Consider the following 25,493-nt stretch of genomic DNA (forward strand, 5'->3'; position numbering starts at 1 on the left):
GGGCAGCCACCAGCACTGGTGGCTGGGTCTCATCAAGGCCACCCTCCCTACATGGTGTGCCCTGCATGGTGCCACCCAGCATGCACAGACACAGCCTGTCCTGATCCAAATGTCCCTTTTATTTCAGTAGCAGCAGCTGTGGCCAAAAGGGAAGGAGGCACTTTGTGGTTGGGCCCAGCCCAGTCTGGCACTACCTGGACTGTTACCTGGACCCAATGGCACAGGGCTGTGGCAGGGCTGGCCCATGGGGACAGGCCAGCAGTGCCACTACACATCTGTGGCTGGCCCCCACTCGTAGCCTTCATCCTGGTCCGAGTCATCCCTGGCCTGTGTGAACCTCTTCCTCACTGCCTCGTGCGCGTATTCCCTGGGGGGCAGAAGCAGTGGTGGTGGCTCTGGCACCCAGTTGGGCCCAGGCTGGGACAGTGCCCTATGCAGGCCCTCCTCAGCCCTGGGCTGGCTGCCACCCCCCTCCCTGCAGTCCCAGGGCACAGGGTACCTGATGCTGTCGTAGCGCTGGCCTTGCTGCAGCTGCTTGGGCACCTGGGGAGGAGCAGAGCAATGAGGGGTCAAGGACAGGGCAGGGGTTTTGCCCTGGCATGGGGTGTTTGCCCTGGGGATCCAGAGCTGAGCATGAATGCACAGCTGGACCCTGCAGCAGCTCCCTGCCTGTGTCATGGGGATGGAAATTATACCCCAGAGACACTGTGGCCACCCCCTTCCGCCCCACCAGCCCCTTGTACCAGTCTGGGGGGACCCACCTTGTCACTCTGGCCATGTCTTGGGGACATCTGTGCTGGCTCAGAGGAGCTCAGGCCGTGGCTTGGGGACACTTGTGCTGGCTCAGAGCTCAGGCCATGGCTTGGGGGCAGCTGTGCTGGCTCAGAGGAGCGGGCCAGCCCGGGCTGGTCGTAGGCATCCTCTGCCTCGCCGTCAGTGTAGGCACCTGCCTCGCCATCCGTGTCCTCGTAGTCACTGTTGGCGTGGCTGTCACAGGTCAGGTAGCCTGAGGGCACCGTGCTCGGTGGGTTCAGCAGTTCCAGACTGTCCTCAGGTGCCACATCTGCCTGCGGGGTGGGGATGACAGAGACTTGGGATCCCAGCTGTGGGGGACAGTTGTGCAGCCCCAGCTGGCCGAGCCTCACCGCAGGGATCCTGTGCCCTGTACCTGCTCTGCCGTCGTCCAGATAGGCTGGCTTTGCTGCGTCCTGATGATGTCCTGGATCTGCTGGAACCAGGCATTGCCACTGCCGCTGAGGTGGATGGTGGCTGTGAAGAGGTGGCTGCAGTACTTCTTCATCTTGTTGGCCTGGGCATAGAGGCGCCGGGAGCTCTTCCTGGAGTCGGGTGCCAGCCACTGGCGCATGGCCTTGACGCCCGGCCGGCTCTCGGGCTCGCAGAACACCACCACGGGGTAGTACTGCACGTAGTTGAGGCGCTCCACGGCCGAGGGGGTGATGTCCAGCAAGGCGTGCTTGCCCTGGGGCAGGGCACGGCCGTCAGCCCCGCTGGGGACAGGGACAGAGGCCGTGGGCTACCCCAGGCCCCGCCTGGCTCCAAGGACAGGGGAAAGGTCTCTCACCTTTTCTGCAATCTGCTGCACCGAGTCCAACTTGATGACCTTGGACGATGCCCCATCTCGGGGCACGCTCGCTGCAGGACATGGAGACGGGGTATGAGAGGGGCTGGGGGAGATGTGACACGTCCAGCAGCCCCAGGCTGGGCCTGGCCATGCCTGGCACCAGGGCTGTGTCCCTCAGGGAGAGGGATGTCTGGAGCCAGGCTGGGATTGTGATGCTCAGGGCAGGGAGGGCGAATGAGCCCAGGAAGGTGTTGGAGTGTCACAGAGAGGGGGCAATGGGCAGGGTCAGGACAGAGTCAGAGGTAAAGAGCTCCCACAGGTCCTGGGTGCTGCAAGTCTGGCTGCTGGATACAGTTTCCCACAGGGGGCACTTACGAGCGATTTCAAACAGCTCAGGCAGCTCCCGGCTCAGCTTCTGCATGGCAATGTCTGCGATGGGGCCCAGGATCACCACCGGCCGCTTGAAGCTGGCTGTGAGAGGACAGAGGGGCTCAGGGGGGCTGGGGGTGAGGGCAGAGCTCCCAGCACATGGACATCCAACCCCACTCCTCATAGTGCCCACGGGCCTGGGACTCGCCCCACTCGTCCCAGGAGAGTGGAGTCCATCAGCACCCACAGAGGGGCAGCCCTGGGGCCGATGGCACCCGGTGGGTCTGGGCAATGGGGACACAGCCCTGGTGCCCACCTTCCTTCAGGACCACCCTCTCGTACGGTGGGTAGCGACCCTGCTTTGTGAGGGCAGACAGGTCTTCCCGGCTCTTCCGCAGCATCTTCTTGGCTCCCCTCAGGCCCCGCAGCTTCCAAAACTCAGCCCGTGCCCCGGAGGGGTTGGCACCAGACGTGGTTTTCAGCACTGACTCCAGGCTGGCAATCTGCTCGGCCCTGAGAGAGGAGAGGGCTCATGACCTGCAGCCTCTGGGTTTACCTCCCACTTGTCTCTCTGGGTTCTGAGGAGCGGGGCAGGACAAGCCAGCATCACTGCTCAGTGACACGGCTGAGTGAGTCCCCTCCCTCTGGGGCCTTGGACAACCCAAGCATCAGCTGCCCCATCACTCCTGAGAAGGGATTTCACCAGCTCATTCTTCCCCCTGCTGCTCCACCAGCCCGTGCCCCGCCTCTCACTGGGCCCACCATCCATGTCCCTGGCTCACTGGGGAGCCTTCCCCAGCTCTGCTCATCTCAGGGCCATTCCTGGCTCCGTCCCTACCTGCTCTGGTTGGGGATGATGCCCTTGTCCTGCTCCTGCAGGTCCCTGCCCACGCGCACAGCCAGCCAGTTCCCCAGCCTGCCGCGGTACATGGTGTCCAGCACGTGGAACACGTCCCCGCGCACGAAGCTGAGCCCCGACGGCGTGTCCTTCTCAAAGTCAAAGTGTGTCCGGATGTAGAACGAGTCGCCCACGTTGGACGAGATCATCTTCCTGTAAACTGAAGCCCAGGGTGAGAGGGACCATCAAGGGAAGAGGAGGAGGAGGATGCTGGAGAGGAAGGTGCTGGAGGGATTTTGGAAGGAGTGAGGGAGCCTCCAGAGTGGCCCTGCCCCTAAGGAGGCTATTGAGGACACATTTTCCTCCCATGGCTTTCTCAGGCAAGCTGGACCTGACGCCCCCGGCACACACTGCCCTCTCCAGGCTGAGCCATGGTGCCAGAAAGTCCCTGTTCTTCAGGATACCAAGGCACAAATGGGGCTGGGATGGTCTGGTCCTCTCCCATCAGCTTTTTGGAAGAGGAGGAGGGGTTGTGGGGAAGGAGGACCACCCTGCAGGGGAAGGAAGGACTATGGCAAGTCCAGCAGGTCTGATGCTTGCCCAGAAGAGAGAGGATGGAGAGGCACAAGTCCAGGTTGAGTCTGGTCATCACTCACTGTCCGGCTTGCTCTGGGTCCACAGCGTGACCTCCTCGCCTATGGGCAGGGCCATGAGGTGCTCCACGGCCTCCTCACGGGTCAGGTGCTGGAAGCTGGTGTCATTCACCTGCCACAGAAAAGCACTTGGACACAGCCCTGCCAGTGGGATGGAGGGAACGGGCACCAGTGGGGCTTCCAGGGACAGCAGTGCCCAGGGCAGAGTGGGAGAGGGAACCAGTCCCTGTCACCCAAGTGCCTGCCACAACCCCAAGTGGGCCTCTGAGACTTCAGAAAGGGTGTTTGGACCCCACCGGGTGTCACCATGGTGCTGGAGACAGGACTGACCCTGCAGACAGTGCCCACAGAGCCAGCCCAGCAGGTACAAGTTATGGGTACCAGCACTGACTGAAAACGATGCCCAGCAGCAGAAATCCAAACCCCAGGGGATGTATCACACCCAACAGGTGTGACCACACCCAACAGGTGTGACCACACCCAACAGGTCCAGGTGCAGCAGCATTCGGAGCCGCTCCCAGCCCGCGGTACCTGGAGGATCTGGTCCCCCTCCCGGACGCCCTGGCTGTCGGCCGGGCTCCCCTCCTGCACGCTGGACACGAAGATGCCCACGTCGTTGCCACCCGCCAGCCGCAGCCCCGCGCTCTTGGCCTTCACGAACCGCACGACCCTGGAGTCGGCGCTGTACCTGCCGTGGGGAGGCACAGTCAGCCCGGTGGTGACACGTGGGGACAGGGCAAGGGGCCACAGACCCTGTAACCCCAACCCCATGCCAGAGCAGATCCCTGTGTCCCCCCAGCCGTTCCCTGCCACCTCTCGCAGACGTACCCGTCCTTGAGGGCAGCTCGGGGAGCAGTGTGGGGGCTGTGGTCATCCTCCTCCACAGCTTCCAGCGGGTCTGCAGGAAGGAGAGCTGGTGAGGAGCAGCAGTGGCTATGCCGAGGCACAGGGAGCCCTGGCATGACTCTGCCAGGGGTTTGGACAGCAGATACCCAGGAGCCCAGAGCCCAGAGCCCCCTCAGTGCCCAGTGCTGAGCCCACTCACCCAGTCCCCGAGCGTTGGCCATGGTCACCTCGGCCACAGGCTCCCTGGTCGATCGTCTGCTCTCCCTGGGACAAGGTGGGGCAGGATTTAGGCAGGGCACAGGCAGGCAGTGCCAAGTGGGCAGTGGGACAGCAGAGCAAGCTGGGGATGGCAGTCCCACCTCCAGGGACAGTGCCTTGGGAATAGAGAACCAGCCCCTCCAGACAGGTGGAGAACACAGCAGATCTGCCAGGGGAGAGGGGCTCATGGGGACAGCGTGGGGCTTACGGTGGTGAATTAATCCTGGCAGCAGCTGGAGATCGTGGGGAAGCATCAGGGGATGGTGGATGGGACAGCTCGGAGTCGATGTCGGAGATATCTGCAGCAACAGGAGGGAAGATGCACCCGTGACCATCCAGTCCCTGTGCTGTGTATTTGGCCCCTAGTCCCGTCACCGTGTCCCCTCACCGTCCATCCGGGAGCTGTCGCTCTGGCTGTCCACGTCAGGGATGTTCACCAGGAACTGCCGGTGGTCCCGGAGGATGAGCAGGGTCAGGATCCCCTCCGTCCGCTCAATGAGCTGCTGGGTTTCAGCCAAGGACATGTCCTGGCTGGCCACCCCGTTGATCTGGAGGGGCAGAGTGGGAGGCCTCAGGGCACCTGCTCTTGGGAAAGCCACCCCCAGGGAAAGCCTCACTGGAAAGGGGTACTTTGACTGCCATGTCCCCAGTCCCTTCCCAGTCCCTCTAGCCCAGCCCCAGGTGCCACAGCTTCTCCTGTCCTGGACCGTGTCCCTGCCCCTGGCTGCCTCCCAGTATATCTTCATCCTACACAGAGGAAACAAATTAGCCATGCTAATTAACATCCACCTCCACCTGCCCAGGGCTCTGCCTGGTGGCAGGAGCTGCACAAACCCCTCAGACACCTGAAGCTCAGTTTTACTTTGCCCTTGGCCTGCACTGCCCTTCCATGTGCTGGCCTGGAGCCAGGGAATCAGGCCCCAAGCGGACCCTGGGGCTGGGATCTCCCTGAGTTGCAGCAGCTTTTCCCAACAGTTTGTAGGATGTAATCCCTTCCATTTGCCACAGAGTCACTTTGGCACTGGTTCCCAGTAGCCACAGGTCTGCCTGGCCCAGGTGTGCAAACCAAGGGTCTCCCTCCCTCTAATTCCTCCTCCCCAAGTACTTGCAGCATCATTTCACCTGACAAACACCTGAGCTCCTTGGGGACTGTCACCTGGCAGGGACACACACTCGCAAGGGGAGACCACACACCATGGGGAGAGCAGGGTGGACACACCCCTGCTGTGCCAATGGGACAAGCCACCAGCCTGGCAGCACAGGGGCTGGTCCCCAAGAGCCCCCACGGGGTCCTGGGACAGGCAGGGGGACAGGGCAGGGAGTGGACACCAGACAGAGCTGCCTCCAGCAAGCCTGTGGCTGGGCCCTGCAGTGACACCAGGCATGAGCCCCCCAAAGAGGGGCAGATGAGACCTCCAGTGAGTGCCGTGCACCATGGGGGTTCCTATACCTTCAGGATGAGATCTCCCTCCTGTAAGGAGCTGCCCTTGGCCGCCAGTCCACTCTCCACTATGTGCTTGATGAAGAGCTGACTCCCCAGCTTCACGCCATACTCTGCAGCAGAGAGAGCTGTGACGGTGGCAGAGCCAGGCAGATGCAGGACCCCCTTGAGATCACCCCTCACCACCATCTCCACAAGCCCTGGCTCCCCTTGGGGGAGTAGCAAGCCCCAAAGCTGAGCTCTGCAGCCCCAGGCTGAGGGCAGGAGGTTTGGTGCACCCAGCGCAGCACACACTGTCCCCTCGCTGCAGCCAGACCCTGGCACCCACCCTGCCATTGCCTCCTCCCCGGGGAAAGGCACAGCCAAAAATCGGGTGACAAAACCCAGGGACAGCGGGAACAGGAGGGGCCTCACCTTCGTTCTGCTTCTGCTTCACCAGGACTGACGTGATGGGCTTCGTGGGCACGTCCTGGCGCGGCAGCCGCTTGAAGCCTGACACCAGGGCCAGCCCGTTGGTGTCCCCTTCCTGGCCAAAGGCATTGCTGGGGTGGTGCCCGCTGTGGCCCCTCCGATCTGAGCCGCTGCCGGGACTCTGCCTCCAGTGGCTGCTGTCCTGGCTTCGCCTCCGGCTCCGGCTCCGGGACACCGGCCTGTGGTGGCGACGGTCATCGCGGTGGTGGCCAGAGCTCCTCTCACTGGACGAGTCCCCATCGTAGCCCCGGCTGTGGTCCAGGTCATCCCGGGAGCGCTGCAGGGCTGGATCCCCCCTGTGCAGCCCGTCGTCCTCATCCGAGTCGTGGTGCCGGGGCACGGCGGGGGACCCGGGGCTGCTCTTGCTCACGGGGAGGTGAACCTTCCTTGGTCTTTTCAGTGTCTGCAGGTACAAAGTGAGAAGCAGATGGTGGGTGCAGCCGTCTCTGCCAGCTGTGCCTGCAGCAATTCCCAAGCCCTGAACAGGAGCCCTTCTGTGTGTGACAGGGCCCTGGGATGGGGACAGGCACGGTGCAGCCCCGCACACGACAGCAGGCCCTGTCCCACCACGGGACACACTCACAATGTTGGCGATCTTGCCGCAGGTTTTGAGTGTCTGGATGGCGAAGGAGGATGAAACATTCTCCATGGAAAGGCCGTTCACCATCACAATGTGATCCTTCCTCCTGGGAAGGAAAACACAGCTGTGCTCTGTCCTGGGCACAGCCCCCAGCCCGGGGAGCTGGCGGGGCGTCGAGGGCACCCCAAGGGGACCCCATCCCAGCCAGGCAGGGTGACAGCAGTACTGGCCCTGTTCCAGCAGGAGGGATTCTCTGTCCTTCCCACCTTCACTGGCAGTGGGCACCCCCCGTGCACCCACGTCCCCTGCACTCACTGGAGCCGGCCCATCGCTGGTCCCCCGGACACCACGTCCGACACAAACACCGCCCTGTCCCCGGTCGTCCTGTTGGGATGGTCCCGCCCTCCGGAGACGGCGAAGCCAAAGCCCCGCTGAGGGTCCTGGCAGGGGTGGGTGGGCAGACAGGGGTCAGGCAGAGTCGACCCCACAGCCCCTGTCCCCTCCCATGGCTGCCCCAGGCCATGCTCACCTTGCTCAGCGTCACCGTGTGCTGCTCCCAGATCACCATCTCCTCCATGGTGGGCACCCACCAGCTGGGGAGGGGGACAGTGGCAGCCGCCTGGCAGGGGGGCTCGGACCAGCTCCGCCTCCTCTTCGCAGCCCCTGGCCCCTTCCTCACTCCTGCATCGGGCTGCAACAAAGAGCAGCAGCAACGCTGAGCTGTGGGCACCGGGGACAGCAAGAGTGGAGGGGACAGAGCCCTGTGGTGCCCGGGCACCCACCAGGGCACCGAGACTGCTAATTGTGTCACACCCTGAACAATTAATTGTTCCCCACATGGCAACTGGCTCTGGAACCCAGAGCTGCCTCTGTGCAGCGTGAAATCAACCCCCCGGGGGTCCATCTCCATCCCCTTGGGCACATGTCCATGGAAGTGGAGGTTTTACACAGGGCAAGGTCAGGACCCATCTACATGGGACTTCCTGTCCATGCTATCCTTGTGGCCTTGCTCCCCACCCTCGTCCTGGATCTGGCAGACCCCAGGGTGCTGCTTTGGATGGTGTTTCAGTGCCTGCCCGCCCTCTCTGGGCTCCATCAGCTCTGCCAGCTGCTTTGGCAGCACCTCTGCCCCTGCTTCACCCTTTGGTTTTCCCCAAATCCAACATTTTCCAGCTGAGATAGACAAGCCTGACTGACACAGTGACATCACCTCCAAGCTGAAACTCCTGGGATGGGCCTGGGGATCCCCTCCACCAGCTCCTGGCTCCCTGAAGGGAACATCAGCATGAACCCAGAGAGATGCAGGATCCCATGTGGGTGGGGGAGGTAGCAGGGCCAGAGCCTCCTGCCAATCCCCGTAGGGTGGGACAGGGAGAGGCCAGTTTGATGAGGGACTCACAGAAGCATCAAGGCTAGAAGAGACCCTCAAGATCATCAAGTCCAACCATCAACCCAGCACCATCATAATCACCCCTAAACCATGTCCCCAGCCGCCTCTTGAACATTTCCAGGGGTGGTGACTCCAACACCTCCCTGGGCAACTTATTCCAAGGCCTGACCACTCTTCCAGTGAAAAAAAAATTTCTAGTATCTAATTTGAACCTGCCCTGGTGCAACTTCAGGCCGTTTCCTCTGGTCCTGTCACTTGAGAAGTGGCAGAAGAGGCCGATCCCCACCTCACTACACCCTCCTTTCAGAGTCATAGAGAGCAGAGAGGTTCCCCCAAGTCTCATCTTCTCCAGACTGAACATCCCCAGTCCCTATATGTGGTGGTTTGGACCACCACACCATGGCACACACTTGGCCTGTGGTGCCCCAGGGCTCTGGGGTGGCTGTGCCAGGGGCCCTGCTGGCTCCCAAAGTTGGCTCAGTCATCCTCGATCCCCAAGTTGGTACCACAGGCAGCTGGAAAACTCCACAGCTCCTTTGGGAATAGGCTGTGGGACAGCTTTGGTGGGACCAGGAGGCATCAGATATGCCCTGTGGGCAGTGCCAGAGGTGATGCCAAGCAGGGATCCGGTGGTGGGCAGCCAGCCCTGGGCAAGCACCACAGCCCAGCCCCAGCACGAGGACTTCCCGTGGCAGCCCCCGGCTGGAGCGATGCTGGGACAGCCCCCAAAATGAGCCCCAGCTCAGCCCCTGAAACAAGACCCAGCTCCCTGCAGCCTCAGGGAGGGCTGGGGGGAGCCCGGTGTAATCATTCACCCGGGCAGGGCAGGTGTGGAGAGCAGAGTCCAGACTTCTTCTCTGCTTCCCCTCTGCGTCAGAGCTGCCGAAATCAGCCCGAGAGCCTCCCTGGCAGGCACCAGTGCTCACCACGTGGAGGGGGACACGTGGGCCTGGGGGTGGCTGGGGCTGGGCAGGACCCCAGTATGGTGGCACCCACAGTCCTGTACCAGCGCTGGGAAGACTGGTGACAGACAGGAGCCCCCAGCGTGGCAGTGAGGTGGTTTCAGCCGTGTCACCAGAGTTGGCTGGTCTGTGTTTGCAGGCTCCCAGGGCACCTGCAGGTGACATGGTGTGAGCCACAGGTCCAAGGGACCCCAGCCTGGGGCAGCCAGAGCATCCCCCTCCCCAGGGTGATGATATCTGCTGTGCCAGAGCCGCCCCTGCTGCCACCCAGCACAGTCTCGCATTGTCCCCAACCAGCTCCCACTACTGTCCGTCACCAGGGCACCACAGTCTGACCACGTGCCTGCGTCCCACTGCTGCCCGTGGCTCTCCGTGGGCAGTGGCTGGGGCAGCGTGGGGATGGCAGCAGGTCCCGTATCACCAGCTGGCACCAGCAGTGCCCACAGTGCCACCAAACCCCAGCCCTGTCCCCCGTCGCCCCCCCGGGGCTGGCGCAGGGCCTGTCCCAGCCAAAGGCCGAGGCTGGCAGCAGGAGGAGCCGGCTCAGCCGGTTTCCGACAGAAACCAGCCCGCACTTGGAATGGCCCCGCCGGGAGGGGCAGTATCTGGGCAGAGCTGACCATGGCCCGGCCCAGCCCCGGGCACCGACAGCACCGGGAGCCCCACACGCCCCGCTCTGCCCCAAACGTGCACCGTGGCAGCGTCTTCCAGGGATTTTAAAACCAAAGGAAGCTGGGCTGTGCCAGGGTAGCTCGTTCCACTGCCAGGTACCCAATTCAGGGCTGTGCCTGGCCCCGGGTGACACCGCCAGCAACACCCACCGTGGGGACAACAACGAGTTGGGGGGTCATTTATCAGAAAGTGACACACCCTGCCCATCCCAGCCGTGCCCCCTCCACCCACATTCTGTGTTCCAACCCCCCCATCCCGCTGATGGGGGTCCTCAACCTGGGACTCCAAAGCCTTCCCGGGATCAGCAGGGTCCCTGCTCTAAAGCAGTGCTGCAAAACCGCGAGACCCTTCTCTGGTCCTAGTCATGCAGCACCGGGGGCCCAGATCCCCCCAGAAGTTACTCTGTCCCGATCCCACCCAGACCGACCCCCTGCTCTCGGAAAAGGTCTCTGGAAAAGCTAACCCAGACCGAGTGTAAACCAGTAGGAAAGAGGCACGTCCTCCAGCCCCGGGGCGTGGAGCTGTGATCCCCCGGGGTATCTCCCTGTCGTGGGGCAGAGTTCCAGGAGGGTCACCGGGTCCTGGAGCCACCCAGGGAGGGACAAAGAGTGGCCGGTTTCCCCACGTGAAAGCACGGCTGGGTCCCCTCCCCAGCCGGGAAGCACAGCCGGCAGATCCCCGGGGACAGAGTTAGGAACTCACCGAGCCTTCGATCCGACCAGGAAGGAGCTGAGCTCCCGGGCTGGTGGCAGAGGTGTCACTCCAGGGTGCCTTGCGTAACCCTTTGTGGCCCAGGCGCTGCCTGCAGGAGCGAAGGATAACGAAAGGGGTCCTAGGGCAGCTTCCCGGGCACAGCAGGACTCTCGGAGGGCTGTCCCTGGTGTCCTAAACCGTGCTGGTGGCTCAGGCACCGACACTCACCCCCCTCCCTGCCCAGCACGGGTACAGGCTCACGGGATGCTGGCGGTGGCTGTGCCTGGGGTCGAGGGTCCTCCCCACCCATCCTGGCCCTCTCCAGGGACGCGGTGGGACTCTGCGCCAACTCACGCCGCCCCGGACCCCTAAACCCTCCCAGTGTCACCCAGTGTCCCAAGCGGTGACAGGGACGGAGGCCAGCCCGGGGCTCCCTGTCCTGGGGGATGTGAGGTAAAAGGTGCCCCTGCTGATGGATGCTCTCCCCTCTCCTCTCCTCCCCTCCCCTCCCCTCCCCTTCCCCTTCCCTGCCCCCACCTGGGGACCAGCCCCTCGTCATCCCTCGTCCCGCGGGGTCGCTTTCCTGCGGTGACAGCGGTCAGGTCCACGCCGCGGCTCTCCAGGGGCCGGTACCGCTCCCAGCCCAGAGCCGAGGCAGCCAGGGGGGACCAGTTCCTGCGGAACCCCCCGGCCCGCAGCCGCCACCGCGGACCCGGGGCCATGCCTTCCCCTCCGCCGCACCGGGGGGAGCCAGGAGCCGCTCCTGCCGCTCCCCGGGACCAGCCGCAGCCGAGAGCCCCTGGGGCGGGGACCGGCGCCGCCGAGCAGCATCATTAGCGCCGGTGGCTCCAGCGCTGCCCCCGAGCCGGGGCTGACCCCGCCGGGACACGCGTGGCCCCGGGGCCGGGAGAACCGGCGGGGCCAGCCCGGGCTGACCCGCGCCCCGGGGCTGGCCAGGGCCCGAGCCGGGCGGCGCCACTAGATGGTGCCGCGGGGCCGGGAGGAGCCGGACCCGGCCCGGACTGCGGAGCGGCGGCCCCGGGGGAGGGAGCGTGTCCGGGGCCCGGTGCACGGCAGGGCCAGCACAGCCCCGGAGGACAGCGCGGCTCCCGCCAAGGCGGAGGCCGGGGAGGCGGTGCCCGGCAACGGGAGAGCCTCGAGAAGGCGCCGGTGCCGCGGGGACAGAGCGGGGGAACCGGCACCGCGGCGGGACCGGGGGCGCGGGCTCCGCGGCTGGCCACGCCCCCTTCAGGGCCACGCCCCGTCGGAGCCCCGCCCCTGCTGCCGTGGCGACAGAGAGGGCCCACCCCTCTCTGCCTAGCTCCGCCCCCTCGGTGCCATAGCCACGCCTCCGCTGCCATGGCGACCAGTGAGTCCCGCCCCCACCACCCCGCCCCCGCTGCCACGGCAACCTGCCGGCCCCGCCTCCGCTGCCATGGTGACCGCAGGCCCCGCCCCCGTTACCATGGCGATTTCGACCCCCCCCGCTGCCATAGTGACCGCAGGCCCCCCCGCCCGCCGGAGGGGCCGCGGCCGCGGCCGCTCCCTCCCGGTGCGGCGGCCCCGGCCCCGGCCCCGGCGCCGGCCCCCTCCGCCCGCCCGGCCGGGCCCCACAGCCCGCCGGTGACCGCGACAGCCCATCGCTGCATCGCAATTAAAGCCGGCGGAAGGGCCATGTGGTGCTTCCGGTGCTGGCGGGGCGTGTCCAGCCGCGGCACCTCCCGCGCTCCATGGTCCGCGCCGCTCCCAGGGTCCCTCGCGCCGCGGCCGGTAGCCGGGAGGAGCGCGGAGGCGGGCACGGGCCTGTCCGGGGCCTGTCCTGCCCCGGGCCTGGGCCTGCCCGCGGCCGCCATGGAGCTGGAGCTGCCCGAGGAGGTGGAGGGCTCGGCCGCGGCGGGTGCCGGTGCCATCACCCCGGAGGCCGGCGTGGGGGGACCGGACGCGTCAGGAGGTAACGCGCTGCGAGCACCGGGGGCCGCCCCCGCCCGTCCCCAGCCCCGGCCGGGCCCCTGCATGTCCCCCCATGTCCCCCGCCGGCCCGCAGTGGTTCAGCCCAGCCGTACCCCCGGCCGGGCGCCCCCGCGGGGCGCCTGGAGTGGTTCGGTCCAGTCCCCCCCTGCCCGGAGAGCGCCCCCCCGGGTACCGCGTGGTTCCGTCCAACCGCCGCTTTCCCCCCCCAGGGCGGGGATGGTTCCGCCCCCGGCCCGGGACTCCCGAGGGGCCGGGGGGGATCGGGGAGGGGGCCGGGATGGGCTCCCCGCGTCCCCCTGCCCCGGCTGTCCTGGAGCAGCGAGCGGCAGCCGCGACCCCCGGAGCACCGTGCGGGGCACAGGCCGCCCGGCTCCGGGACTGCTCCCGGTACCGATCCTGGGGGGGCCGTGGCGGGGCCGTGCTGCCCCTTCCCTGCTCGGGGCTGGGCCTCGGGCGCTCGCAGGCCCCCGGGTTGCTGTGGGGGCCTGAGCAGCGGGGGTGGGTCCCATTTGTCAGTGGCCAGAGTGGGCTTGACCCTGGCAGCGGCATTGGCAGGAGGTTGGGGGCTCTCGAGCGGCAGGATGGATCCGTGGGGCTCTGCCTGTGCACCTGCCCCCGCCTCTGCTGCTGCCTAATTATTTCTAGTTCATTAAGAGCCTCGGGATCGCTGGCTGAGCCGAGCGCGTGATGTCCCCGCCGCTGCCGGGCTGACACGGAGCTCCGGGCACCTGCCGAGCCCGGGGGATGCTCACGGCGTTTGGCTGTGGGGTGACAGCGATCCCTGCGTCGTCAGGCCTTTAAATGAGCATCATCAGATCTTCCGAAAACAACCTCATCACGGTGGAAGCCGTGCTCGTTTCACAGACGCCATCCCCGCACCGTGTGTGTGTGTGTGTGTGTGTGTGTGTGTGTGTGTGACGTGTGATTTTGGGTGAGATGCGGAGGTTTAGGGGAAGGGAAGGTGTCCCCGGCCGTCCCAGCGGTTCCTCATGCTGCAAGGAAATGAGGGGCTGGCAGTGTGCAGCCAACCTTCCCAAGGCTGCTCGCTGTGCTCCCGCCCACCCTCTCCTCTTTTTGGGAGCATTCTCCCAGCGCAGTGAAGGTTGGCTGGTGATGCCAAGGGAACCTCTTGCTGATCAGGGTCACAGAACCATTTGGGCTGGAAGGGACCTTAAGGCCCACCTTGTTCCACCCTGCCTGCCATGGGCAGGGACACCAATGAACAATTAAAACATTGTCCTTCTGATTTCTTTGTCACTTTTCTGTTTCTAGGGAGGGTAGAGGGTTGTAGCTCAGGACTAGACAAGGTGTCTGTGGAGACTGTTGCTCAGCAGGGGTTTAAGCAAGGAGCGTGTGTTTTCGTTCTTCCCTGAGCAAGTAAATCTGAATTTATGAACCTGTGGGCTGTCTTACCTTACGCTGATAGTAAAAAAAGATGAAACGGAGCCAGTAACCTCACCGAAGCTTTGATTTCTGGAGTCAGGTTGCTTTTACTCCTCACTTGGGTAGCGTCCAAATTGTGTCACTTGGCCTCAGCCGCACTTGCAGCCGGAGCTCCCGGGGGGCTGGGGACAACCTGCAGGGCAGCCCGTGAGTGTTTTTTGCTGGAGGAGAGCAAAACCCCCAGGGATGGAGGTGGCCCTTGGCGGGGTGTGCAGAGGCACAGCTGCACCCACGGGGGTGGGGGGGGGCTGTGCTGTGGGTCTGGGGCCGTCACTGCGCTCCCTGGTCTGAACTGGGTGACAAACCCTGTTCAGCACATGCAGCACTGGCGCCTTTGCTGCTGTTTGGAGCAGCGGTGGAGGTGCTGAAGTGCTCATGACACACCTGTACAGGTGCTTCGTGCTGCTCGCCTTGTGCTCACCACTCTGCCTGCCTGTGCTGCTGATGGAAGGTCACCAGCACAGCTGAAACCTGCTCCTGGCTGGAGAGGAGGTGGTGTGTGCTGTGCTCTGAATGGAGGTGAGGGGTTAATCCAGAGAGAGGGGTGGTGTGTGCTGTGCTCTGACTGAAAAACCTGACAGGGTTAATCCTGACTGTGGGTCAGGTCAGCAAAGACCTTCCCCAAGCACTCAGTAAATATCAAAGGGAGCCAGTTAGTCTGGTACAGGAGCAAAACTGGATGGAGGAGAGGGACTGAATCAGGAAAACCTTGGCAGTAGTATGACTTAAGGTACAGAGAGTGTTCTGAAAGGAACTTTTGGAAATCTCATGCTTTGAGGGACCAAACCTCACTTGGTGCCAGCAGCTGGGCTCATGTATGAACACAGAGGCCCAGTTCATCACTTTCTGAGACCTCGGCTTTGAGGTTTTAAAAAGTTTTGTGACCAACCGTGTTTGAAAAGCAAATTTCAAAAAATCAAGTGGGTGCAATGTCTGCTGTGCCTTCTCCCTGAATGTGCACCCTCATGCCCTGGGAAGTGGCTGCAGGGAGTGTAAGGGGCTGTTCCTGGGTTCTGGTGAGCTGTTGGCAGGAGCAGAGACACAGTGTGTGTGTGTGGGGTTGTTCAGGCTGTGGTGCCTCAAGCACAGGAACAGTTGGGTGAGGAGATGGCACATCCCCATCCCCTCTACCTGGGTGCAGCTGGAGGCAGAGGGTCTGGAAACCTCCTTTTTTCCAAGGGGGGGGGTCAAGTTATGCAAGAGCTGTTATTGCAAAACTGACAGCAGAGCTGGTCTCCTCCATCTCCTTGCTAAAGTGGGAATTCTCAGGCTGATGGGGAGGTAAAGCTGACATTGGACTTATTTCCATCACTCAGGTCTCTTGTTACACAGGTTGCTCTCTGCCCATCACTTGTGGCCCAGAGCTGGGGCAGACGCCTCCAACGTGTTCTTCAGGGTTGGATTCCTCTGCTTTAGGGACCTGAAATGATTTAACAAGGATTTACACTCGTGTTGGACAGTTGTCTTGCTGTCCCTGGAGCTGGAGGAGCGAAGTGCAGATCCCAGCCCCAGCCAGGTGTGCTGGTGGCACCTCTGTGGCCACCTCCAAAAAGCACTGGGAGAGTGCTGATTGCAACAGCCCAGGAAGGGTACTGCAGCTCTTCCCCCTTCACAGTGATAACTTTGAAGTGACTTTTGAAGGGTGGCTGGAAGCAATTTTTCCAGTGAGCAGATTAGAGATAAGAGAAGAATTCCACCCTGTGGGGCATAAGCAGTTCAATCCATACCAACGGGGATGGAGAGGGGAAATTGGAGAGAGCTTATCAGCTTGAGGAAAAATCAAATGTAAACATCATCCCCAGCATGATTATGGTTCACAGCTTAGTTTGATGTCACATGCCTGTGTGCCGTGAAATGGTGCTGGCAAGGATGATTACAGAGGGAGTCAGCCAGGCAGGAACAGGCAGAAAAACACCCCGCGCCTTGAACTCTTAAAGACCCTGCAGTTACTTCACAATCAATAAGTCGCAGCTCAGCTGCAGGGAAAGAGGAAGGCAATGGAAATAGAATTCAGGCTGTTCTGGCAAATTAATTGTTCTTTAAGATATGAATCAGCTGGAAGCACACAGGGAAGCTGGGATGATGGGCCTGGGAGCTGGGAAGGGCAGGGAGATGTGGGCACTGCCCGGAGGGTGCTGAGCCCGTCGGTATCCGTGTCAGGACAGGCTGGAGAACGAGTCCCCAGGAACGCAGGGCAGGGAGTGATTAATCTAATTTTCATTAACCAGCATTTGGCACTGACCTGTGTGTAACAGCCTGTTCCACCACTGCTGGGGCTGGGCCTGGCAGAGCTGCCACTGCCACGTCCCACTTGGGAGGCTCATGGGCCTCTCCAGAAGGGCTCCTCAGGGAATGACCTGAATGGATTCACTATGAGCATAATTTGGGAACTATTGAAGTGATTCACTGACATGACCATTATGGGCTCTTGCCAGATGACAATCTTAATAAATATGGTTTTCCCATATAAGGTGGTTGCAGCCTGAAAAGCAGCAGCAGGAATTCCAGCACTCTCTTCCTTCATGGACCCATCTTTGAGTCGGCACCAGTCGAGTCCAGAAATAGTCCTGCCACAGCTGTGTGATACCCTGACAAAGACTCGAGAGCCCTTCTCATCCCTTGCTGCTTCAGCTTTGTCATGTTTGTTTGTTCCTATCCATCCTTTTGGGCTGCCAAGCTTATTCCCTTTACCACGATTAATCTACCACTCCTGGCAGGTGCCTCACCCCTGACATGGATGTGGTACCCTGTGTTCACTGGGACCTGCTGGCATGAGGTCAGTTCAGCTGTGCATGTGGGAACTGCAGGTGTTATGTGGGGATCATTAACTTGTGACTCAAAAATCAGAAACTGTTGCACCTTTTGCACTGCACTGTAGCATGTCAGAAGCAGAGTGAAAGTGAGAAATGTTTGCTAATCCCAGTGCAAGGAGTGTTGGCTGTGCTTGGGTGGGAGTGAACACTCAGTGCTCCCTCCAGCAGCGTGGAGACAGAGCTGCTCGTGGTGTCACTGGCAGAAGATGTTCCCTCTTCCATCCTGGCTGCAGGAAAGCAGGAACCAAAGTGGGTCCTGCCTTCCTGGATGGTCTGATCCCATGGGTGTACCCTCCTGGTTCTCACCCAGAGCCTGAGGTGCCGGGGAGCTGATGGGGGCAGTGGGTATCAGAGCAGGCTGCTGGTTTTTGGACACGCTCTCTGGTTTAACACAGAGGCCTTGGCACCTCTTTTGTTAAAGATCCGTGTGTGGGGAGAGGAGTGACTGTGAATGTTTGAATCATAGAATCCCAGAATGGCTTGGAAGGGAGCTCATCTCATCCCACCCCCCTGCCATGGGCAGGGACACCTTCCACTAGACCAGGTTGCTCCAAGCCCCATCCAGTCTGGCCTTGAAACTCATAAATAGCAGCAGAACAGCAGGAGATGGCTGAAGTGGGGTGTTTTCTTTCCTATTAAGTCTTTTCAAGTCTCCAGCCAAGACCTCTGATAGGCCCCTTTAATTTGTTTAATAACCCAGTGACAGTGTTGTTGTCCTTCAGCCCTCTCCCAGGCCTGCAGGCTGGGTCGCCTTGTGACTAAGAAATTATGTTCTTGGGCATGTTCACATCAGACAGACTGACTGATCAGAAGCTATTTTGAAACATTATGCAGGTGCAAAGCCCCAGTTGTTTGGTGTGGATTTCCAATAAGTAGCTACTGTTATATATACACACACACACACACACACACATCTTCATGGTATTTTGCCATTTCTAAATCCATCTGTGGCAAGTGCAGGAACTCAAAGGAGCAAAATACTGTTGTTTTTTTGTAAGCCTGGCAAAGCAGAACTCCCGGCCAAGCACACTCTGGGTGTTTGCTGCCTGCTGAGGGTGTGTGTACAGCCACTTGTGTTTTCCTCTAATAGGAAGGATGCTGGGATGAGGACACGTGCTGGGAGGAGCCCCTCACGAGGGTGATGGCTGTTCCACCACGGGAATGCCCATATGGCCTGGAAAAGACGGGAGCACAGCAGAGGGGGAAATCAAGGCACTGCAAGGGCCTGGAAGCCAAAGGCTGTTTAATGCTGAAATGAGACAGCAAAAGCACCAGAAAGAAGAGGGTCATGTAAAAAACCAAAGTCATGGCTTTTGTGAAGTGGGTTTGGTCTTGATCCTCATCACCAGGGACTGTGTCAGCAGAGCCTGGGTGTTGCTCACCTGCCCGCATGGGGAGTGTGTGCCAAAGGAAAAGCATCTGCTGGCTTTCCCAGGCTCTCCACCTCCTCCCCGGGTGGCTCACAGACAGAGTCCCTGGAGGGGGAGCCTGGCCTCTCCAAGAGCCCTGCACGAGCCAGTGATCATAAGGTGAGGTTGGGGCTTTGCCTTCTTTAGGTAGGTCTCAGTTCCTCAGGAGCCTGGCACTTGTTTGTTTGAGTTTTTCAGTGTTGCCAATAGCTGAGTTAACCTCAGGACTTTCTGGGAAGCGTTTTCTGTAATTAAAAAGCTAAAAGTGATCAGAGAAGCTTTTCTGTCACTTCGTCTCCTCACCCACATATTTAGCAGAAAATGCTGTCAACCCCTAATTAAGCGTCGTCTTCTCCCATCGTGTGTTCTTGTGGCTTCCCCAGCTTACGTGTGGGTTTTGGCACTGGCTTGTGGTGAATAACCCAGGCTGAGTCAGAGATGTGCTGTGGTGGGTAGGGAACCTGGAGCCTTTGACATGCTGGGTTGCCCCGGGTGTTCACAGCCTGGCCGATGCTGCTGGTCACCACAAACCATGGTGGGAGAGGCTCTAGGAGAGGCTGTGAGTCTTTCACTCTGAGCTACCCCTTTGCTTCTCTTCCAGCTTTCTTTGGATGCAGCAAACCCAGCGCTCTTTTTCTAATTCTGTTTAAAAACCAGAAAAGTGTACAACTAGGGAGTCAGTGTGTGATGTGAAGGGTTCTCTTACTGTCTTTGCTGTGACACAGAAACAGGCTGGAGTAGTTGATGTGTGAAGAGCAGCAGTGTTATTTTATAGCATGGAGATGGCATGTTCTTTAGAGATGCATCTCTGGCAGATGCCTGTGAGAAGAGCTGTCCCTCTGGATAACTGCTCAGCTCTGCAGCCTTTGGATCTGGAGCTGCAGAAAACAAACCTCACCATGTCCAGCCACTGCCTGTAATGGTTTGCAGACTCAGCGAGAGGGCCTGGTCATCATGTCCTGTGTAATCAGCAGTATCTGCATGTTCTCTTTGCAGAAATTGTCACTGGAAGGGGTGGGAAAGACTTCCTGGGAGAAAAGAGAAGTTGGAAACCAGCTGTTTGCTTCTCTGACACTTCCATCATTGCAGACCTGCCCGTTGCATGAGGAGTGTTTGGAAGGCAAGGGCCCACGTTCCAGGAGCACACCTGTAGCTGCTCCTGCTGCCCAAGGCACTCGTTGATCCAGCAAAGGGAACCAGGTCACGGCCTGGGGTTTGTCACAAGACCAGCCTGGGCAGGTCCACATCTGCGACTGAAAGGGCCTGGAGATTAGCTGAGCATGGGAACAGCACAGGCAGCAGTGCCTTTGTTCTGGGTGAAACAGCTCAGTCTCCTATACTGGGAGGAATTAATGGATTACAAGATGAGGGCAGCTTTGCCTTGTTTGTGGTCATTAAAACACAGCAGCGCTGCTGGGACGGTGGCACCGAGGCCGGTGGGGAGCTCAGTGCCCGTGAGACTCCACTGAGTTCAAACGCTGCTTTTCCCTTTACTGCACAATGTTCCACCTCTGCCAGCCATGCAGGGGTTGAGGTTTGATCCAGCCTTTGCCATGTGCTCCAGCTGCCACCGTTAAGGCTTTCCTGCCCATGTTCTGGACGTGCCGGGGTCCCGTTGATTCCTCTGGAGCTCTCACATGGGGTGGGTGGCTCCTGCAAAATGAGTTTCCTGTGCTCCGAGGGTCTGTGTAGCCCAAGTAGTTGTTAACTCTTCATTTAAACCCAGTGATGCTTTCTCTGACAAAGCTCTGTCAAACTGCTGACTCTTCCCATTCAAGTTGTCTGTGTTCCTGTGCCGTGGCAGACACCTCCTAATGTCTTCTCCAGAAGATCTGGTAGCGCTTTGACCTCAACCAGCTCCCAGAGGAAAGGGAGTGCTGGGCTGGGAGCCAGTCGGGTCTCTACTCCTTCACTGAATTTAGTAAATCAGAGTAATTCCGCAGCTGTTTCATGTTTTTTCCGTAGGAGGCAAGGAGATCTGCTGCTTTTGGGACCGGGGAGCTGAGTTCACAGTCATTTGGCAGGGCCGGTGTTGGAAGCCTGTCCTTAGTGTGACCCAAACTCTGGGCACATCAGGATGCTGCCCCCCAAAATGGGCGTCTTGGATGTGTGAGACCGTGTTGGTGACCATGTTGTGGTTCTGCAAGGGTAGAATTAGTCAAGATTGTTTTGCCTGTTCACTTGCTGCCTGACAAGATGTTGTTTAAATTGCCATTTAGTTTTTTCTTCCCTTTGGAGTTTGCCATTCTCAGTTGCTGTCACCCCAAGTACATGAAAGTCCAGATCTCCAGGGGCTGAGGTGACCACTGAGACCAGTGAAGCACAACCTGATGGAGCTGAGGACTGACACAAAACCAGCGTAATCTCCATTAAAACAGGATCGTTTGCAAAATCAGTCTCTTGTGAGTTCAGGCTTGATGCCCAGACTTGCTTTCTGCCTCCCTGGTTAAGGCTGGGTGCACCCCATGGTGGTGTGTGCCACCTGGGCAGAGGGTTCCTGCCAACCCTCATGGGGCAGCAAGGCCAGGGAGGAATAGGGTAGGGAGAATAAAAGCAATTCTCCCGTGTATTTAAAGTAGGAGTAATGTAGGTCACCTTAATCTGTTCTCCCTCCTCCCCTTCCTGTGGGATGGGAGAACATCCCGGCCATGTGCTGCAGGGGATGGTGAGGTGGGACCACCCTCGCCTTGCTGCTGTCTACTTGTGGAGCATCCTGTGACCTAGGCAGGCTTCTCTTTTATTGCCTGCCAAAAAAATCAAATAAAGCTCTCCAACAGTAGGACAGAGCAGTGTTGTTTTTGTGCATGACATGTATGGCTTCAAGGTGTTCCCAGTTATTTTTTAGGGTGGAATTCCTGATTCGTGGGTGGAACTGTGATTCTGTTTAAAGGACAAATTAACAGCATCCTCCTGAGCTTGTAGGTATTTACCTGGTTTTTCCTCAGCTGCAGTCACTGCACTGCTTCAGACACTGTTCTGGTGCTGGTCCTGTCAGCTCTCTGGTGATTCAGTCGGCTCAGACAGGCTCCATGTGGATTTTCATCTCATTCAGGGCTGTCTGAGCTCAGGTAATTAAGGCCACTTGACACCAGTTTGAGCAACTTGAGTGGGAGCAATTTGGGTTGGTGCGTGAATACAGCCCACAAAGGGTTCAGAGCACTTGAGGAGTATTTTTATGTAACTGGCAAGTTTTGAGAGATTTTATGAAATCCTTCCAGAGCTCAAGACTCATCTCCAAAGTCCTGCAGTGCTCCCAGCAGGCGGCAGTGCCTGAAACCAGGGAGTCATAGAATGTCCTGGGTTGGAAGGGACCCAGAAGGATCCTCAAATCCAACTCCTGGCCTGCACAAGACAACCCCAGGAATCCCACCCTGTGCCTGAGAGCGTTGTCCAAATACTTCTTGAGCTCTGGCAGAGTTCAGGTGATCTCAGCCACGTGCACATCAGTGATGGAAGCACCAGCAGCAGTGTGTCCTGCTCACATGCTCTGTCAACAGATCTTGGGGGGTCACTGAGATGGGACATGGCTGGTTCCTGCTCTTGGAGCCCACTCAGTTCATTACTGAAATGGATCCCACAGAGGGGGCAGCACACCTCTGGTGTCCATTGATTTTACTTGAGGTTCTGAAGAACTGAGGGGTTGAAGAAAAACCTTCAGGCTTGGCATAAGGCCTAGAAACACAAGTGTGCATTGTACAAAGTAAAATGAAGGTGATGATCTGGAGCCTCCCACGGCCACCAGTCGGGTCTTCCCGCTGGATTCACCACTCTCTTCTGAGTGTAGGGTTGGGAGCTGGGGCTCACATTGGCTTTGTGACACTGGTGGTATTTACCACATGGGTCAGTGGGCAGAGAGGGAAGAGCCCTAGGCAAGGCAGAAGGGATGGACTTTGTTAATTGCTCTAAAACATCAGGGAAAATGTGCCCACGTCTTCGTGCTGCCATGTCGTGTTTGGTGCATTCCGTGACCTGGGCAGAGGCACAGGGAATTATTGCCAAAGCCTCTGGTGTGGGCAGGATGCAGCAGCTGATGACAAAGATGCTGCAGTAGTTTTCTTTCTGTGGGTTCTCTGCACATCTGATGGACCAGATTTTCTGGATTTTTCAGTGCAAAATTGTCCATTGCTGCATTTTTTGAAGAGAGGCAGCTGGCTAAAATCCTCCTCTGGCTGAGTGCTCCTTCCCTGAATGTGCTGATAGCACTTCAGCAGGCATAGTCACTCCACTTGGATGCTGATGTGCAACTTTGTTCTCTCTCTGCTTTCCTGATTCCACAGCTTCTGTTGGTGTAGCTGGTTCAGCATCCCTGTACCAGGAGGAAGGGGTGGTGTGCTCGGTCCCACGTGCAGCGGGGAGGGCAGATGTAATACCTGAAACCGCTTGTCTTCTCTCTAAATGTCACTTTTAGCTGAGTATCATCTGCAAAATGACAGTTTTCCTCCTCTCTGTACGTGTTGGGTGCTGCTCTCTCCATCTGGCTGCTGCATGTTGACGGGGGCAGTGTACAAAACAGCAGAGAATTCGCTGGCAGAAATGCAAACTATAGAGATGTAAAATAGTCCCTGACTTCAAAGCTGGAACAGAGAGAGCAGAAAATGAAGCTGAAGTCTCGAAGCTGTGCTTGTCACTACTAATGACATGCTCAGTTACAGGCACTTGCTGAGGTGGAATCCAGAAATAAGGCCCAGTTTTTCAATTTGGCCTAACAGGTGGGGATTATTTGGGGTTTAAATAGCACATTATGAGGTGATTTTTGTGTTGGTAAGGACTTTCGTTCAGTGATAAGAGCTGAAATCCGGAAGGCTAATAATTCCCTTTGCTTAATTTAACGCTTTTTTTGCCTGTAATTCATCGAGTCCAACTCCTGGCCCTGCCCAGACACCCCAACAATCCCACCCTGTCCCTCAGAGCGTTGTCCAAACGCTCCTGGAGCTCTGGCAGCCTTGGGGCCGTGCCCACTGCCCTGGGGAGCCTGGGCAGTGCCCCAGCACCCTCTGGGGGAAGAACCTTTCCCTGAGATCCATCCCAACCCCCCTGGCACAGCTCCAGCCCTTCCCTGGGTCCTGTCCCTGGTCCCAGAGCAGAGCTCAGTCCCTGCCCCTCCGCCTCCCCTGGGCAGGAGCTGCAGCCCCCGAGGAGTCTCCCCTCAGTCTCCTCTGCTCCAGCTGAACCAGTCGAGTGCCCTCAGCTGCTCCTCAGACCCTTCCCCTCCAGACCCTTCCCCAGCTCTGTGGACACCCTCCAACAGCTTTAGATCCTTCTTAAATTGTGTCCCCAAAACTGTCCCCAGGACTCGAGGTCAGGCTGCAGCCTCACACTGGTTGACAGGCATACAGGGTTCTTTAATTCCAGGATACTTCTCAACCCGACATCTCTTCAGGCTTAAATTAATTTTGATGGAAGAGAAATGCTGACATAGTCTTTCTCCTCAGTAGTCTCAGAGGGTTGAATGTTTGTTTTCATTTTGATATTGGGCAGGAGTCACTGGTGGATTAACTATCTGGGACACTCTTTTGAGAAAGAGGCTTCTGGACTGATAATGCCAGAAAATGCTTATTAAAGAAAATGAGAAAAGTGGCAATTTGGGAGGAATTTGGTTTAATATGTGCAAGCTCTGGTTTTTTATGGATTGGAATGCACGAGGGATTGCGATTTAAGGTTTATAACAATCTCAGAGAGATGCTGTGGCTTCCCAAACTCCCAGGTTTTAAAACGCAAAGATTGGATTTATTTTTAATCTTTTCTAAACTGAAAACTGGGAGTGCAAGGAGGCTGGAAGGGCCCAGCATGAAAAGCGAACTGTAACCTAGAGGAACGAGGTGGGTTTTTACAGCAGCTGAAGAAGTGAAATTTAAATGCAAGTTTTGCTGTGAGGTGGGGTGAAAAACAACTTATTCTGTAAGGGTGAGGTGGGTGAAAAATGACTTAATTCAGGACCTGTGGGAGGGAGGGATAAGATGTGTCTGAATGGCAGCTGCTCATCTAAAGGGAAAAGGGATATACTGCAGGCAGAAGTGGTAAGTGCTGCCTGGTATTTCATGTTCTCTGTTAGAGCTCCTGCTTTTGACTTGCCAAGATAATGGTCTCCAAACCTTTGCCTTTAAGTTCTGGCAAAACCAGTGCACCCATTTTGGTGAAGAGGAAGCCAAGAAGCCCCATCCAAAACTGCAAAGCTTGGTGAGGCCCCACCTTAAAAGGGGCTGCAGTACCTGCAGGGTGGTTCTGCTTCATCACACCTGCCTTCTCCTCTTCCCATGGACAGCCCCTGCACCAGCTCTGAGCCTCCCAACTTCCTTCTGCTGTACTTTGTGAAAACAACCCCATTCAGGCCTCCCAGGGCTCCCTGCTGAGGCAGGGGCAGCCCCACTGCTCGGTGGGGACAGAGCTATAGGCTTGAGCCATCTGGTCTGGAAGGAGATTACTGAGTGGGGAGCCAGGAAATGTTGAGTTTAAGCCATGGGACTGCCCATGTCAGCCCGGGGGATCCTCTACTCCCTGTTGAGAGCAGTTAGGTCGGTGTTGGGCAGTGTCACCACTTCCCTTCTCTCTCTTTCTCCCACCCCACAACCCCCCCACCACCATAAATCAGAAAGCTGGCAGTTGGAAGGAGAACCCGAGCCCGAGTCTGGGTGTTCTCCTGGAGACGCTTTTCCCAGTGAACATTTGATGTGTCTGTGCCTGGCTGTGGCTTCTGTTTCTCTCCCAACACAGGAGCAGATTGTGTGGTTCCCCCCTTCCTTTGCAGGTCAGTGGCAGCGCGTTTGGCTGATCCAGCCTTGTAGTGTTCTGGTTCAGGGGAACAAATTCATTTCTGGTTTTATTGAAGTCTTAGCAAACAGTATTAAAGAACCCATGAGATTCTGGGTTCAGAAATGCTGAACTGAAGTTCACTCTGTGCTGCTGGCTCGAATAATACGTCTGGCAGGGCCAAGGCAGTGATTGTACCCCTGTGCTGGGCACTGCTGAGGCTCCATCTCAAATCCTGGGGTCGGTTCCGGGCCCCTCACAACAAGAAACATTTAGGGTTTAGAGCATGTCCAGAGAAGGGAACAGAGCTGGGGAAGGGTCTGGAGCAGCAGGAGCAGCTGAGGGAGCTGGGGGG

The 25,493-nt window shown here is 58.8% G+C and overlaps 2 protein-coding genes across 17 annotated transcripts in view; one reads left to right on the forward strand and one right to left on the reverse strand.

Moving 5' to 3' along the window:
* Positions 1 to 14: 14 nt before the first annotated feature.
* Positions 15 to 11,449, reverse strand: TJP3 (tight junction protein 3). 2 transcript variants are annotated; one of them, XM_017837066.1, is made up of 22 exons: positions 11,293 to 11,407; positions 10,765 to 10,864; positions 8,249 to 8,306; positions 7,568 to 7,729; positions 7,354 to 7,478; positions 7,042 to 7,144; positions 6,402 to 6,861; positions 5,997 to 6,100; positions 4,935 to 5,094; positions 4,755 to 4,845; positions 4,488 to 4,552; positions 4,271 to 4,340; positions 3,974 to 4,130; positions 3,446 to 3,554; positions 2,790 to 3,009; positions 2,268 to 2,464; positions 1,958 to 2,053; positions 1,583 to 1,653; positions 1,169 to 1,480; positions 762 to 1,067; positions 500 to 543; positions 15 to 367 (listed from the first exon to the last, which is right to left on the reverse strand). In XM_017837066.1, exons 1-22 carry the CDS (start codon positions 11,312 to 11,314, stop codon positions 268 to 270), a joined length of 3,132 nt encoding a protein of 1,043 aa, XP_017692555.1. In that variant the 5' UTR covers positions 11,315 to 11,407; the 3' UTR covers positions 15 to 267. The 2 variants fall into 2 exon arrangements, with proteins under 2 accessions (XP_017692555.1, XP_017692554.1); XM_017837065.1 differs by lacking the exon at positions 8,249 to 8,306 and having other exon boundaries at positions 11,293 to 11,449.
* A 650-nt stretch (positions 11,450 to 12,099) lies between these two features.
* Positions 12,100 to 25,493, forward strand: part of PIP5K1C (phosphatidylinositol-4-phosphate 5-kinase type 1 gamma) — a 50,423-nt gene continuing 37,029 nt past the window's right edge. For 14 of the 15 annotated variants that reach the window (XM_017837036.1, XM_017837031.1, XM_017837033.1 and 11 more), the window contains exon 1: positions 12,426 to 12,706. In XM_017837036.1, the coding sequence (XP_017692525.1) occupies positions 12,430 to 12,706 (277 nt within the window). In that variant the 5' untranslated portion in view covers positions 12,426 to 12,429. Of the gene's footprint in view, positions 12,125 to 12,425; positions 12,707 to 25,493 lie in introns of those variants that run through there. The other variant, XM_017837035.1, reaches the window with a different exon arrangement.

The sequence above is a fragment of the Lepidothrix coronata genome, unplaced genomic scaffold (assembly GCF_001604755.1).
Source record: "Lepidothrix coronata isolate B3197 unplaced genomic scaffold, Lepidothrix_coronata-1.0 Scaffold290, whole genome shotgun sequence".
NCBI lineage: Eukaryota > Metazoa > Chordata > Aves > Passeriformes > Pipridae > Lepidothrix > Lepidothrix coronata.

Bases quoted from the DNA above. Each gene is read 5' to 3' on its own strand.
- TJP3 (XM_017837066.1), bottom strand. From the start codon at position 11,314: ATGACGAGGGGCTGGTCCCCAG. The intron at 1,068-1,168 runs GTACAGGGCACA...CCCACCCCGCAG, and splicing joins TCTGGACGACGGCAGAGCAG to GCAGATGTGGCACCTGAGGA. The intron at 544-761 runs GTGGGTCCCCCC...GCTCCTCCCCAG, and splicing joins GACATGGCCAGAGTGACAAG to GTGCCCAAGCAGCTGCAGCA.